Raw genomic sequence first — 17,271 nt, 5'->3', positions numbered from 1 at the left:
TCTCGCCTGTCAGTCACTTTGACTCAGACTTGACTTCAGCCAGTCTCTCCACTCAGCCCGTCACTGGGTCTTTGACTGTCTCTGCCTGCAGTGGGTTCTCTTCCTTGCACTCAATCCATTGATCGAGCTTCTCTGCAGCTTCACAAATTATGACCTCTCCACGGTTCATGAGGTGCCTGAGGGGAGGGGGAGAGCAGGAGTGTGAGAAGGACGTAAGATGGTAGAAGGGAAGGTTGTAAGTGGCTGCAGTTCAGAAATTAGGAAAAGCGCATTGGTGGTCTGATTCCATCCACCCTCCTCCTGAAACTCCCCCTCTAAGGACGGCTTGTAGAAAGTTTTAAAATATATAACCAGCTTTTCTTTGCTTCTCACAGAACCAGCTAAGAATTACGAAGTTGATAATTGAATCTGAGATTGAAAAACTGCGGCAATTCCTGAAAAAAAATGAACAAACACTGCACGGGAGACTGGAGGAGATGGAGAAGAAAATGACCATGATAGAAAATGCAAATATCACCAAACTGTCCAATCAAATCACCTCTCTCAATGCCCTGATAACAGATATAGAAAGGAAGTGTGAAGCACCAGCATGGGAACTCCTGAAGGTGAGATATAGTTTGGTAAATACAACAGAAGATGTCAGTAAAATATTCATATTTTGTGTACATTATTAAAAGTATGAGAGGAACACACATGATGGCCTGGCAGGGTCAATGCACAATGACCCCATGCACTCTGAAAACCTCACACAATATACAGTCATGGATAATTTACATTGTCCAACTTGATGCTGGAAGCCCAACTCAATATACAAGCAGTGGAATGTACAAGGACCTCTTACAGTGTTATATACAGGTTAATGCAACACACCAAGCAATTCAAGTGACAGTAATTAACATATGGAGACCAGGGAGCAAAATGGGAAAAAAGCTGAGTCAACATCTTAGAGAATTTGAAAGAAACCACCTTCCTCCTTTTCTAGGTTTGTGCACATTTCTGTTCTAAAACAGTTATTTTTCTCCTGATACAAATGTCCACTTACTTTCACACGCATCATCTCTTGGTAAGATGAACATCTATATAATTAGGCATTTGGAATAGGTAATGGCAGCTCCCTGGGTTTTCTTGTCACCCCAGATAGAGATAGAGATTGCCACAGAAAACTCTTTAGTTTGAAGAATAGTGACAATTTTATATTACGGGTTACCCTTGGTTATATTACAGAGTGTGCAACATGAATGTCCACAAATAGCTTCCCGGCAGCAAAAGAACTTTGATTTATAGCTGGATTATCTTGACACCATACACGGCAACCAAATTCCTCACCGATAGGGTTTAGGGCTGAATTAGAGGTATAAACCACCTTATTGTGGTCATATGCTGTCTGCTATTTTTTTTACCAGATTTATTTTTATGTAATGCTGGTTTATGAGTCCCTTAGAGTTGTACAATGAAGCTTTACTAATATCTCACTCAAAGGTACGACAAGGAACATCCCTACCTGGTTTAAGAGTCGGTTCTGAAAGTGTCTAAGTTGAAGTTGCCTATACTGACCATGACCTGTCAATGTTGGTACAAACATGTAATTCACCGGTTAGTCTAAACCAGGGGTCTTCAAACTGGGGGGTGGCCCCCTTAGGGGGCCTCAAGTGATTCCAGGGGGGCGCCAGGCTCTAGCCAAAAGAAGCATTATGCTGATAGCAGTATTTTTGTTTTAAGTGGAATGAAATGAGTGGCACTAAGCCCCTCTGTTATGGGCCTTCACTAGCATCTTTTGTCATTTACATCCTGTCTAGTAGAAGGTTTCAAAAGAGAAGGGACTCCAAATATTCTTCAACACGCCCCCACCCCCATTTCTAATATTAACACTGTGGATACGTTTACACATAAGTAAGGCCTGTCGGACCAGAATACTATGTTTGGCAACCATGTATTTGATTGCGTTTTTAAAACAGAATTTAACTGCAATGTTTAAATAAATCTAGACATATTTAAACATTGGCGGTTTAATAGAATAATTGCTAAAAAAATTTGAGGGGGGGTTAAGTGATTTTTTTGTGCCATTGGGGAGGGCTTGGCATTAAAAAGTTTAAAGCCCAGTGGTCTAAACACCTGTTCAAATGCCATTTCTGCTTCTAGGAAAAATCTAGATCACAAATCTATGTCTCCCGAGTGACTTTTTTGGTAATTAAACCCTCCATTACCATTGTAGCTAAAAGTGCACTGTATAATTTTGTGTCAGTGTTGAGGAATGAAATGGGTCCAGTAAGACCCACAATCCAAGGGAGACTCATCCTTCATACAAGAGAGGACCACTCTTGCCTCTTGCTAGAATGATGGACCCTGACCCATTGAAATTACCTCATAATTCAGTCTAGGATGATCTCTTGTGACCTTTTGATGTAACTTCTCTTGATGATGACCCATAACCTTTTAATGACCCTTAAACAATTGTATTAATTTGGTTTATCTGATAATAGTGGTCCTTTGCTTGCTACTACCCGCTAAGTCAGTAGCCCTACTGACTTATAATTTAATTAGACCATACACAGATGTGGGGAGCAGTACTTTCAACGATCGTAGAATTTTTGTGAAGCATGTGAATAAAATTAAAAAATAATTCAATGATTAACAAAGTCAAAGTATGCTTTATTTGAGATTTCACTCATAAAAGCAAAACATACAGTAGTTAAAAATTCAATTAAATTTACCATTCATTATTACGAATACTAAGCATACTATTTACAAATTTGACTCAATGAAAACCAGTGCAATGTTTAGCTACAGAGCAAGATAAAATATATTTAAAAAGTGCAGATAATAAGATTAGATAAGTTAAAACAATTTATAATAAAACCTTTTATAAAATATAAAAGATGCAGAGAGACATTCCAGACAGAGAATAATCAAATGACTAGCAGTCTCTGTCTAATCGACCATGCCCATCCTAAGTATTTCGCAGTGGCTATTACTATCCATATTAAAGTGCTAGTGCATATTACACGCAGCGCAATGGTACCCCTGATTGCCCCCAAATTCCTACACATCACTACTAGCCACACACGTCTAGGATCAGAGCAAGCTGGGCAAGTGAATAGAAAATGGCCCGTTGTTTCTTTATGTGATTAATCAAAGAGGACTAGCTTAAGTTGACCAGAGTGTTACAGTACTCTAATTAGTTCTGTCACGGGCACCTTGTTGGTGTATTCATGAAGCCCTCACCCACCAACCTAGTTGGTGGCATGCTTCATCATCGGGCCCACCCAGTGACACCTAGTATGTCCCGGGTGTGCTACGACGCCTGATTACAGCGGAGCTGGTATATTGCTGAGAGTGCAGTGAGTGAGGTTGAGTGAGTTGTGATTTAAAACGGCTTGGTGGTGGTCCCAGTACCCGAGGGTAAATTAAATTTTAATAACTGGGCCGTCACCAGCGGTTAAAAGTAAGGCTACAGGACGCGTGAGGGTGGCGAGTTACTGCCCCCTGCGTCCTTCAGATGGTCGACATGTTTCAGCCAGTGCCTTAAAGTATTCTGGCTTTCCTCAGGACCGTTTTTTAAAAAGGTGTGGTGAAATAAAACAGACTTAGTGTTGTGGTACAGACTATGTGATACACTCACTAAGGCGTTTTTCTATATGTGAGAGGGGGATTCCCTTCTCATGCATACCTGTACAGACAAACATTAAGGACAAGGACAAAACATATACAGAGAGAGTCAGTAGTCAGGTTAGACATATGGTCAACAATGCTTTGGTGGCCGGGTCTATAGTGCAAGGTGAGAGGACTATAGTCGGCTAGGTGTGATGGTACTGGTGGTGCCATCAGAGTGAAAATACGCGACTAATTAGGAGCGTGGTGTGGCTAAAACACGAAAATCACACTGTGAGGAGTTGACTTAGTGTGGCACGGCGCAAGAAAATTGTTCTTACGCTTTGGGTTATTAGCCAAGGCTTCCTGGAGGGAAGCGGTAAGGGGATGACCGTTGTTTCTTTAGCCATACCACACGCAGGGCATATATCACTCAGTCCACCATCCCATCTGGCTGTCAAAGATCTGAGAGGAAGAGAACCTACTCTCAGTTGAAACAAGAGCTTTCTATCACCAGGCCTGGCTATAATATCCCAATAAGGTTCCAAGGAAGGATACAATTTAACGTCTAAGAAACTCTTAGTCATAGATCCTAGACCAGAGCTACCCCAAGCCCGGGATGCTATCTTTTCCCAATAAATTTCTTTTAGCACCTTTTTTGTTGGAAAAGTTGCTCCTGCTGGGTCAGCCCAAAGTGCGCTCATACCAAGCTCAGTCAAAACTGTCTTTAGCGTTTTGAGCCACTCATTTTTGTGATATGTATCTAATTTAATGATATCTAAGAACCCTTTTGCGTAGTGAGAAAGCTCCGGAGTAGTCCAAAGCCTGCGCCAGTACAGTATTGGTCGAAGCCTGGCCAGGTCTGTGACAGCTTTTCTGCCTAGCTAATACCTAAGGGGCAGCAAGGGAGTGCTCTTAGGGAGACCAGTAATCGCCCGCAGAAACTTGTTTTCCGATGATTGGAGCGAAGATAGTTTCTCGAACCCCCAGAGCTCAGCACCATAAAGTGCAGATCCTAGGGCCTTTGCTTCATACACCTGGAGAACGGGCTTTACAGGTTTCGTTAAAGATTTTTTATGTTCAGAGCTAATAGCACCAGATAGCTGCCCATGCCTTAGTGTAGCAATATCTATATGCTGTCCCCAACCATTCTTATTTGAAATATGTATACCGAGGTATTCACCACCTCTAGAGGGCGACCATTCATAATGATTTTTGATTTGAAACTTCGGTGGGGATTAAAAATCATCAGTTTTGTCTTTGCGACATTAACCTCGAGCCCATGCTCCTTACAAAATGAATCAAAAATAGACAAAGCACGCTGCAGACCACTCGGAGTTTTTGATAGGATGAGCGTGTCATCTGCAAACATTAAAATAGGCATTTTTAAGCCAGCTACAGAAGGGGCATCTACCTCTGCAGATAGCATACGTGAAACCACACCGTTAACATATAACGTAAAAAGAGTAGGTGCCATAGCACAGCCTTGCCGGACTCCCCTTTCCACCGGGAAATCCTCTGTCACCATACCCTGGCCTCCCCACTGGATTTTTGCATAAGTTGCTGCATGGAGCCGCATTACCAGTGTCAGTAATTCAGTTGGTACACCCAAGTCTCTCAGAACAGACCACAGCTTGAACTGTGGAACTAGATCGAAGGCAGCCCGCAAGTCGACTAATGCCGCATACAGGCTGCCCCCTCCCAGGACCACGGTCCTCCACTGCAGCAAGTTAAAACGGAAGACCTGGTCCACCGTACTTGTGGACCTGCGGAAACCCGCCTGAAAGGGAGACAAGGCATTATTTTCCTCCGCCCAGTCTAGTAACCTGTTCACGATCACACGCCCTACTATCTTTTGGGAGGTGTCAATAAGGCTTATTGGCCTGTAGTTTCCAGGCTGGGATCGGTCGCCTTTCTTAAAAACAGGTATTATTACCGCACCTTTCCAGGAGAGCGGTACCTCGGCACCCCTAGCAATTGCATTAATAATTAGACATATGTATTTGCACCAACGTTCCTTATCGTTGATAAAGATGTCGGCTGGTACACCATCCATTCCAGGGGCGCGCCCGCTGGCCACAGAATTTAAGGCAGCCAAAATCTCTTTAGGACAGAAAGTATTTTCTTTGAAGTGGGTTGAAGTTATGATTAATGCAGTAGGGACTTGGTTTGTTTCAGCATACTGCATTTGGAAAAATTTTACCCATTCCCCTTCCGGGACATTGTTGTTTGGAGGATCAGGGAAACCCTCACCTTCCCACTTTACAATATTCCAGAATAATCTAGAATCATTTCTGTCACTGGCTCTTTTTAATTCAGACCAGTGATGCTCGTCCCAAGCTTTTTTGCCTTTGTTATCGTATCTTTATATTCCCTTCTGGCAGTTTGTATAGCAGTGGCCTGTCTCCCTTTTATAGCAACCACCAGGGCATGTCGTGCATCCCGACAACAATTATTATACCATCCTGGATGTTTGGGAGCTCTTTCCCCATTGGTCTTTACGGGCTTAAGAACGTGATTCTTTATTAAAGAAAAAAGGGTTTCATGGATTTCAACCACACTGCCCAAACCTGATGAAGAGGACGTGTTATTTTCCAGGGCTAGTATTGCCTTGTCAGCCTCGGCGTTAATATTCTCCATAGCCTGCAGATTGGACACTACATTAGTCCATCTCAACCTTCGCATATCATTCGTGGGGACGATCAAAGGTGCGGTAGAGGGAATGGTACCTAAGGACCCGTTAGAAGATGCCCACCATTTGTGTTCTATACACAGAGGATTATGATCACTTTCGCACCTTCCCACAACCTCCATATCACAAAGTAGCGGCCAGAGCTCCAGGCTACAAAGTACATAATCAATTCGACTTCTGTGCCGCCCGTTGTCAAACGTCATTTCCCCATGCTTATCACTTTTGGTCCTCCCGTTAAGTGCTCTTAGACCTTTTTCAAGACACATAGCATTTAAACCAATCCCATCCTCTGTCCATCTGACAACTGGTTTCAACTCTAGTTTGGGCACACCCCATTGCCAATCCACATCATCACCAAGAAAGTTCTCATCTATGGCTAGGGGTTCAAATGTTCGATTGAAATCACCTGCAATGATAGTGTTTTTGTCTTGGGAGTAATTCTCAAGTAGGGAACCCAAGGCCGCTAAAACCTCTAGCCTCCCATCCCTGGAGCTCCTTACATATACATTGTAGACATCAATCAAACCCAAAGTATCCGAGGTCAATCTGATTAGTTGGATGTCATTGTGGCTAGTGTCGATTACTTTAACGATCAGTTTCAATGACTGGCGGACCCAAATGGTAAGACCACCCATAGGTCTCCCCTTAGGACCCTTTAGTGCAGGCACCGAATAATTCAGGTAACCCTGTGCAAAAGATGGATCACAGCACCAGGTTTCCTGAAATATACACAGGTCAAAAGAATTGATAAAAGAAACCCAGTCACCAGAGTCAAATTTTGAGGTGAGTCCAGCAATGTTCCATGAGAGAAGTTTCCCCCCGATATCCTTATTGCCATCCAGGGGCTTGGGTAGAGATGCAGCCTCATTAGCCACTGGTAGATCTTGAACGACCATACTTTGTAAGTCAATGTGGTGGTTAGAGTGGATAACATTCTTGTTCGTGTACACAAGTTCCAAATTTTCCCTGGCTTAAGGGGCCACATCCCTTTTTGACCTTTTGTCATTGGTAGAGGGGTAGGAATTTACACTCTCAACAGCATGCTGCAAATGTAGGCTATCAGGATAGACAACACTCAATTCAGGCCCAAAAACCTCATTTTTTCTCAATGGGAACATACACTCATTTCCAGCAGATGCCCTTTCTGTCCCACTAGCAACTGACTGGCGGGATGATGGTTGTCAATCGATGTCATTTAGGCCAGGATCAGCCTTCCCTCTCATACATTCAGGGATGACAGGGATAGGCATTACAGTATGGGGGCATGTTTTCCTTAGCTGAATCTGGGTTTGGGATGGACCACTACATCTAAATTCCAAGGTAAAAAGATTTTCTGCAAGGAAAGGGGATTTCAATGTTAACTCTATAGAGTCACTGACTAGATCAGGGCGGCTCAATCTTCTCGCCTCTACGATGTCTTCCCTGATCACCGAACGGCATCCTCTGACATGGCGCAGCCAATGAATGGCTTTGTTAGTCAGAGAATCCAGGTGTTCTCTGTTTCCATATATTGTATTTGTTAATTTTGGAACATTAGTCATATATATGATATTTTTGTTTTTATTAAGGTCAGATTTGTAATGGCGATTCATTTTAATACCTACCCCTTGGGTTAGTAAACCATCAGTTATATTGGGTGAGGTTGATTGCGGGGCAACTGGGCTCTTAGCAGTTTGGCTGGAAAATAAACCCTTCCCATTGCTTTTAAGGCTTCGGGGAGGTGGGCCATTGTCCCTCCCTTTCTGCACAGAGCTTCTAGTGTTTAAATCTGTTACTTTCCCCATTGTCTTGGTGTTAGATTGATTTTCCCTTCTACCTTGGGGAATTTTACTGACATCGTCAGTTCTCCCAGGGATTGAATTACAAATTGGCTGCCCCAGTTTGATTTTTGGATTTAATATAGCTATATCTTTTTCACAAATCTGAGTGGTTAGGTTAACAATTAATGACCTCAGTGCCTCTATTTAATCTTTTAATAAAATAACCAAATTGGATAGAATACCAATATCCATGGGTGACGACTTGCCCCTGGCACAAGAGTTATTGGTGGAAGGGGGAGGCTCATTATGAACCTCTGCTAAAACTGCAAACCTGTTTCCTAGAAGAATGTGAGGAGCTATTATAGTTTGCTCAGAGTCACACTCAGGATCAACAAGGTTAGACCCTGCCACAGGAGTAGGAGATTCGCTCAGCTCATTAGGGAATACCTCTAGAAAGATGTCTGCATTTTCCTGAGTTTTCTGCTTCCGTTTGGCTTTAAACATAGCCAGTATTTTTGGTAGCTCATTGGAAACATTAATTATGGCCGGGTTGACCCCAGCCTTGTCTAACTCAGGATACACAGTTTGATTAGTGTCGAGGATTTCCCTACACTCCTCCACAAGTATATCAATGCGATCAATTACATCATTAGTGGCAGATTGATTCACCCTTTTGCCTATTCTTTTCTTCTTACGTAGCTTTTGGACATTGTCTGGCCCGTTTCCCCCCTCCATCAATTTTCGTTTCCCCATGCTGCCTGTGGATGTAGGATGGGTGGCTGTACTGTTATAATGTTCTGAAGTCCAATTTTAGCCCAGTATTTGATAGAGGGATCTAATCTCTTACTGTTATTTATCAAGATGTTAACGATGTGGCCCGTCCCGTCCTCGGACGGCCACAGACGGCCAGCTCTTTGTCCAGGCTTCGTCCGGCGTTGCTCCCGCGCTGTGTCCCGCGCTGCATCTACCTGACGTTGTTATGAGCACCGGAGGGCGGGTGGGCGTGCCTCCGTGGTGAGCAGGTCGCGCAAGGGCTCCTGGACAATGGAGTCCTGTGCGTCTTTCAGGCGGGTGGTGCTGGCTCCTCCGGGAGCGGGGACTGCCTCCTTTGCACTTCGGCACTACTGGCGCTGCGGGAAAAAATAATTCAATGTTTATTAGAAAGATATTTATCTTTGACACATTCTGAATCATATGGAACCTAAACCACGATTTACGCCATTGATGGTCATGAATTACTGTAGTAGTCCCATGTTCAGCTCTTCCTAAAAGCTCTGATGTCACAGATTATATCACAAATGCTGGTCCTCTGAGAGTGGTTATCAATATGTAGTCATTTGCTGTGAATCAATATAGACCCTACAGCGCACACAGGTTTCACGGTTGTAAACACTGAAGCCAAAGGCCTTCCCAATTATTTCTTTAACAGTTTACATACTCTCTTCAAATTATTCTGTAGTTCTGAGGAAACTTTCCATTCACCAGCTGTGAACCTGGTGTCACCCTCTAAACAGTACATTTGAGTCCTTATACTGTCATGATCGTAATTAAGCCACGCCCCATGCGGGTCATAGACAACTTGTCATAAAGAGTACAATACTCGAAATCCTTTGCTCATGCCTGGTTCTTCTTCATAGTTTTATAGAGGATCTCCCATCTCAGCCTCTTCTCTCCTACAGCTCACCTCATTCTGGGATGAATTAATCCAGTAATTGTCGGGGGAGTTTCACACAAGCAGATCCTTTAAAGGTTCATAACTGCACAGGAGGTGGTCACAGTTCTTTGTTATTCCTGAGCAGCTGTGACCTCATTTTGTACATGGCTTCCACTTACACGCACTCCTCCAGTACCTCTTCTGCCTGTAACTCCTCCCCCTGCAGGGCACTCTTCTTATCCCCCTTCAGCTAGTACCTTCTCCTGTTGGGCACTCTTCTAGTACAACTTCTGCCTGTATCTCCTCCTGCAGGGTGCACTAATAGCCCTCTGTCATGGAGATAGGCTTTGCCTTTACACTGTGTTAAGTTAGCATGAGCTTATTAGAAGTTTAAACGCCATTTTTCCTCTTTGCTGCTTTTGCACACGGCACACAATATTATAAATGTTTAGAGTCTCGCAGAATATTTTGCTTCACACAAGAATAATATGTTTTCAGCTTTGCTTGGTAAGCTCTGTCTGAACAGTGAGTGCCGAGGCCTTCAAGGTTATTTCAACACAGTGGCTGTTGTTGGGTCTGATCTGTGCACGTAATAGACATAACATATATGCTGCTGCGGCCAACTCTGAGTTTTGGCGTGTTTAATATTGCACTGCGCAGAGCATGCACAGACACTTGATGAATATTCGCATGCAGAGAGTTGGTGTGGAAGATGATGTGATCCCCTTCTACTAAGACCAGAGGTATGGGTTCGCCCTTCTAAACCCAAAGAGACCTTCTGTAGATATAATATAATATACTAGCAAGGGAGGGCAAGAATTAGGTGCAATTTAGCCTTATTCCCTTTAGCATTTTAACATGCTTTCTCCCTTTGTATGTTATGGAATTGTAACTATGCTGATAACCTTGTTGCTAATAATATGTTTGCTTATATTAGCTAAGATACTGCGCTTGAGAACACTGCATTAGAAATAAATATTTCAAACTTGCACGTGCCCTCATTTACTCCTCGTTTTGGATTAGTATGATAGTATAACGAAAGAGTGTTCATGTGTTCTACGTTACCTGAGGTGTTCTAAGTCCATGTTCTGGGTTGTCTAATCATTGGGGGTATGGAAGAACCAATGTGACACTGATTGCTAGTCTGGTAGGGGATTTTGGATACTAAGGTGAGTTTTTGGCACACCCTAATTCACTGAGGTTCCAAGTCTCTATGCACAGTTCTGTGTAGGAGCAAGAATATCTGCTACACCCCATTTGGCTCTTAACTTCTGCTTCAGGGAACTCTTCTAGTAATCCTTCTGTTTGCACCCCTTTCTTCTCAAGAACACTCTTCTATTATCCCTTCTGTTTATTTTCCTCCTGTAGGGCACTCTTCTAATACCTATTGTGCTCGTACCTCCTCCTCCTCCTCCAGTAGGGCACTCTCCTAATACCTCTTCTGCTCGTACATCCTCCTCCTGGACACACTTCTAATACCTCTTCTGCTCTTACCTCCTCCTCCTCCTGGAAACACTTCTAGTACCTCTTCTGCTCATACATCCTCCTCCTCCTTGGCACACTTCCAGTACTACTTCTTTGTGAGTTGGCCTCTTCCACCAAGGTAGATCCAGCTCATTCAGCAGGGTTAGGACCCAAGCCCCTTGCACTGCTCCTTACTCACCAGTCGAAAGGGCTGATTACTCCACAAGGCGGGCTTCTCACTTGGGGGTTGTAATTCACCAACCGCCTCTCTCCAGCAGACAGCTCCTCTGTTCTATAGGCAGCCTACAGCTCTCCTCGCAGGAGTCCTTTCCAGTTTGCCCTCACAAGTAAGGAAGTGGCAATCAGGGATCCTGGCTCTGGAACTGGATTATTTATCTCCATCAGTGCTTTGTGGGTCTCGACACAGGTCACAGAGACTCCCGGCACAGTGACCTGGGTTTTCTCACTAAAATGTATCCTAGTTTCTTTAGATGTACATTATTTATTATTAGGTTAAAGTCTTTGTCATCCAATCTTGGCAGGAAGAGAGAGTAGAGCTGTGTGCCGTGACAGAGGAATCTGAGACAAAGGCTTAGAAGAGAGGCCTTCCTACTCGGCTGCTGCACAGAACTGCATTACCTCTTCTGGGGATCAAGAATGCAGGAAGTGGGATGTGAATGTCCCTCAGTGCATCATTTATATCCCTCAATCCTTTCCTTTCACAGACGTCTGGTCCGCTTCAAAGACCTCAAGAAGGTTTTCACAATCTACCTCCCTATCCGGTAGGCTCCCTCCATCCTCCATCATATGTACTATTCACACACAGGCGATGCAAAATGGAGTCCTGTCCACATACATTAAATCACATTAGACACACTCCATGCTCACCCTAACCCCCTCATGCAGCACACATGTAACATGCACTCTCTCCGTAGGTGTCTAGGTGCTATAGAATACAGCTAGTAGCTCAATTGTAAAAACAATTATAGTGGATGAGACTCCATTAGGAGTCACCCATCACTGCAGAGAGCCAAATACCTGCATACAAAGTGTGAAATACAGAGTGTTGATAGGTAGAAACTAGTTTCCATTTGCCACTCCAGCTGTGCTCTCAGTGAATGTGATATCATCTGCAGGTCTTGTCCCATGTCTCCTCTACGAGTAGTAATCATTCAGGATTTGTAATATTATGTGAAGTTCACCATGGGCTATGTTTTGTGACACAGATTAGAATGTAACAGGCAATGTAGTGTCATATGACCCCATTCAGAATATCACAGACTCTGTCATGTGGCCTCATTCAAAAATTAAGACTGCACTGGTTCATATGATAACATTCAATTCAATTCAATAACTTTATTTCGATCTTTAGATCATAAAAGTGCACAGTTAAAAAAAAAGATAAACAGGTCATGATTTAATACCACAGTTAGCGATCGTCACATAAATTGGATCAGATGGCATACAGTTTAACAATCCGTCATAAAAAGGGTATACTATTAAGATCAAGTAATTCATTACTACAATAAATAGATAAAAAATTAAAAACCCTTCATGAAACAAAAGAAAACGTATAGACACTTATCTCATAAATTATTTGACAATGACATACAATATCTAATTCTCCACAGAGAAGGAAGTTCATTATTAAATTGATTCAGCGACTTACAAACTTTAAAACAAAGCAGCACAATACATTTCTTAGTAAGTACTGGAATTTTAGGATGATTGTTACAATTTCCATCCGTTTTTAGCTCTGATATACATCACACAAGAGAGGAACCTCGATACACCAAAAACTACCAATTGCGTAGTTTCGGACCTGAATTGCCATTCTGCCTCTCTGCACTGCCTTAAGTTTAGATTGATGCATAGTGGTTTTATCCATCTCTTTCTTGGTATATCATACGATGGGCAAAAAAAGAGTATATGTGCATCATCTTCCTTCACCTCACTACAGTGTTTACAAAATGTGCATTTATCATAATCCTTATCAGCCCTGTTACAACCCCATTTGGATTTATTTCCATTGGTTTGCAGTACCCCATACCTAAATTTAAGGTACAGTGATTTAGCAATTTGTGGGCATACCTCATCCAATGAGGGCTCAAATGAGGCTGTGTCTTTAAACAGGAGAAAGGAAGTGGATAGAAAGCCTAGATTAGGATCATGTAGAAAACGACTATTCATATAACTCCAAAAGGATAGCTTTACAATCTTACTACATGTTCTAGTCCGGTTTGAAGGTTCATCCCAGTAGTGGGATAATCCTATTTTGTTAAACCATGAGGATACATGTCGCAACCACGAGATGGCCTCTAAGGAGCCCGCTCTCATTATCTCCTGAAGACCTTTTTTATAATGTACTAGCTCTGTTGTTGCCCAAATTCTTACCCAGAATAGGAGGGGATGCAATACTGCGAGGTTGTCAGTGCGTTTTAGATCGAGGTCGAGTATTACAGGAAGCATCGGGGTCCTATTAGGTAGAAACAGTAACTTACGAATACATTTGTTTTCACCAATTTCAAAGTTAAGTTTACAATAGGGGCCCCAGAGTTCTGCCCCATATAAGGCGGCCGACTGAGCCTTAAATTTGTAGACTTCTATGGCTGGTGAAACTGCCTTTGAGGTGCTCCCTCCATGTTTCTTTGCAATGGGAACACAATTTTGGATGAGAACTAATCTACTTTTTTCCAATTGTGGCTTCCACGTTAGTTTAGAATCAAGTGTAATGCCTAAGTAGTTAAAGCTATTTACATATTCCAATCTTTGGCAATTTAATTCCAGTTTCTTTTTAAAAGATTTGTGGGGGTTAATAGACATATATTTGGTCTTGCTTGCGTTAATTTCCAAACCCGTATTTATGCAATATGAGTGAAAGGAGTTCAGCAAATTCTGGAGCCCACTGGGGGTTTGCGAGATTAAGATGGTGTCATCTGCAAAAAGTAAAGCTGGAATTGTTTCCCCAGCCAACTTAGGGGAGTCATTTTTACAACCCTCCAGGAAACTTGGAATATCGTTTATATATAATGTGAATAAGGTAGGCGCCAAGACGCAGCCTTGGCGCACGCCCCTACTCACATTTATTTCCCTGGTAAGTTCACCCCTAGGGCCCCATCTCACTTTTGCATAATTCCCCTCATGCAACCTGATTATCTGGACCAATAATTCGATAGGTACCCCCAGGTCCTTCAGGCAGGCCCAGAGGAGTCTTCTGGGTACCAAATCGAACGCGGCCCTCAAGTCGACGAAAGCTATGTATAAGCTACCTTGTCTAAGGGTTATATATTTCCAGCAAAGACACAAAAATCTGAAGACTTGGTCGATGGTACTCGTCTTCTTTCTAAACCCTGCTTGATATTTAGAAAGCAACCCGACTTCTTCAAGCCAGTCCGATAACCGTGATAATAAGTGCTTGGCGTACAGTTTCTGTGGGATATCTATCAAACTGATAGAGCGATAATTCACCGGATCGTGTCTATCACCCTTTTTAAATTTTTTAACTCTTTCTGCCCCCTTCCAAGTGTTTGGTATTGGTTCAAATTTAGCTATCGCATTGCACAAGTGGTTAATGTATGGACCCCAAACAGTTAGATCATGCTTTAAAAGATCACCAGGGATTTTGTCCGGCCCCGGCGCTTTACCGGATTTGACAGATCTCAATATTGAGATCGTTTCATTTAAAGTAAAGTTTAGGTTCGCTGCCTTTGCATTATTTATAATTTCTTCAGTTAGAACAAAATGATTACCATTGGATTCTGAGTATAATGTAGAAAAGTGATCTACCCAGGTATTTTCATCCAGAAATAAATCTCTTTGAGATCTACCTGACCTGTTGTCTTTGGCCATCAGATTCCAGAATCCCGTCTGATCCTTATCTTTGGCTGCACGTATTAGGTCTGCCCAAATCTCTTTGTCCCAATACCTCTTTGCTACTTCGATAGTCTGTTTGTATGTTCGTCTTTTATCCCTTATTTTATCTATCTGATCACTCTTAATGGCCTTAATTAGCACTTGCTTTGCTGTTCCGCAATCCCCGTTGAACCACGGGTTGCCTAGACTAGTCCTGGCTGAGACTCCTGCCTTTTTTTCTTGGACCGCTTTAGTTAAAACGGGTCTGAGGGATCTAACCAATCTAGCATGGAGTTCTGTCATCGCGGGTTGGTCCGTGGGATTCTCTATGAAAGGTGCCATGGTCTCTGCAAATTGCTCTTGTATTCCCTGAGATAGATGGCCATTTTATGGCTCTATTGTTTCCCTTTAGTGAAATTTCGTTATCCAGACAAAAAATCTCGTCCGAATTCATGTATAATGAACGAAAGAAACCAGGGAGTATCGTTAAACTCAGGGGCCGGTGATCAATTTCAGCTCTATCATCTATTTTTAGGTCAACCAAGTGACTCCAGAATCCTAGTGACACTATGATGTAGTCAATATTGCTCCTTGATTTGCCTCTGCTAAACGTATGGGCATTGGGTCTATCTGATGGGAGGCGCCCATTGTAGGCTCTAAGGCTATGGGACATCGTTAATCTTAATAGTTGGGTCACAGCAATAGAGCACTTAGCTTCTTTGTTACTTTCTAATTCTGGGATATTAAACGACCGGTCTTCGACCTCCATTAAATTGCCGAATCCCAGTACAGGCTCAAAGTTACAGTTGAGATCACCTCCAACTATAATGTTATTTTCATGTCCTAGATTATCAAGGATTAATTCCAGCTGGGAAATTACTGGTGACTCGCGATGCGAAGGGCAGGGTCTATTATAAATATTCAATAGGTACACAACCCCGCCATCTTTTGAGACCAGTTTTAGGCCCAATATATCTCTAGAAGGGATATCCTGAGGGTCTTGCCTCCACACTGAATGTTTTGTAGCCAACTCTATGGGGTATGTCTAGGAGCCAGGTCTCCTGTAGGAGTATCACATCGCCAGACTCAATGTAGCTATTCCACACTTGGTCCGGCAAGTTCCTCCGTAGACCTGCAATATTTCATGAGATCACCTGTATATTTTGTATAATTCTAGATGCCCTATATTGCAAAACATCATCATAACCTGAGGTCCCATTAATGCTATCGGAGTCAGTATGATTATCGGGTTGAGTGGTTAGAAGTGTCACTGTTGTTTTCGCCTGATTTTTGCTAAAACTGGCTCCTGTCCCATGGGTAGGTACTTCCACCGTATCTATATAAGTAGTCATCCCGTGAACAATAGGTATTTTCTGCCCACAGAATGTAGACTTTGGATGTCAATCCAGGTCATCCAGGGTTGACAGTACCCCGAAACAGTTATTCAAGGGGATTTTTGGGTCATCATTAGCTGAATTGCCTATCTCCGTTGGTCTATAAAAATATCCCGGCGGTAAAGCACTATTGGTGGTCCCTGGTTCAAACATCTCATTATGCGATAGAATGGCCCTAACCATGTGTGGCCGCCTAAAATTAACTACCACACAATCCCCACTTATGTTCTTCCTAGTTTCACCCACCCAGCCCACCCTACGTACCATTAAGAAGTCGGCTTCCCTCAATGGGTTGAATTTCCTACATTTTGCCAACCAACCAACTACCTTGTTTTTCAAGTTTGAACAATTCTCTTTCTGGTCTCTCCTTAGCACCGGTACCCCTGCCAGAATTAGGGTATAGGGGCAAGAGGCGGGTGGCAGCTTTAAGATGTCCTCGTTGGGAATTAGGTCTGTGCATTTGGGGCTGAATAAGGCAGATTTATTTGTACGTGTCCCATGCCTATCGCCAGCTGTGGAACCATGTTGGCAATTTCCTATCTCCCGTTGTGGTTCGATACCAGCTCTTGCTGCGCTTATCATAGTTCCTACTCTCCTTTCAGTTATTAGACTATCTTGGGGTCTATGTGTGTCTGGTGTCTTCTGACGGCATATAGTTATATCTGGTTCAAGTGGGATGTGGTTGTTTGCAGCCTGGGCACTTGTTTTGGGTAGAGCTCCCTGTGTTTTCCCAGTCAATCCCGTCTGAACCCGATCACCTAATGGAAGGCTGCCCAAACTCAACTGACCCATTGTGTTTTGCAATTGTCCCAGCTTCTCTTCCAGGGGTTTTAAGGCCTTAGCGATATAGTTGACTATATCGGCTAA

The 17,271-nt window shown here is 43.0% G+C and overlaps 1 protein-coding gene across 1 annotated transcript in view; it reads left to right on the top strand.

Annotated features, from left to right (window-relative positions):
- The window catches only part of LOC144754212 (E3 ubiquitin-protein ligase TRIM11-like), a 154,703-nt gene that overhangs the window by 89,726 nt on the left and 47,706 nt on the right, over positions 1–17,271 (top strand). Inside the window, exon 3 of the mRNA XM_078641798.1 lies at positions 375–605. Within this exon, the coding sequence (XP_078497924.1) occupies positions 375–605 (231 nt within the window). The remainder of the gene's footprint in view (positions 1–374; positions 606–17,271) is intronic.

This window comes from Lissotriton helveticus, chromosome 5_1 (assembly GCF_964261635.1).
Source record: "Lissotriton helveticus chromosome 5_1, aLisHel1.1, whole genome shotgun sequence".
In the NCBI taxonomy this organism is placed as follows: domain Eukaryota; kingdom Metazoa; phylum Chordata; class Amphibia; order Caudata; family Salamandridae; genus Lissotriton; species Lissotriton helveticus.
The sequence above is the reverse complement of the archived record's forward strand: the minus strand, read 5'-3'. Positions and strand labels throughout refer to the sequence as shown.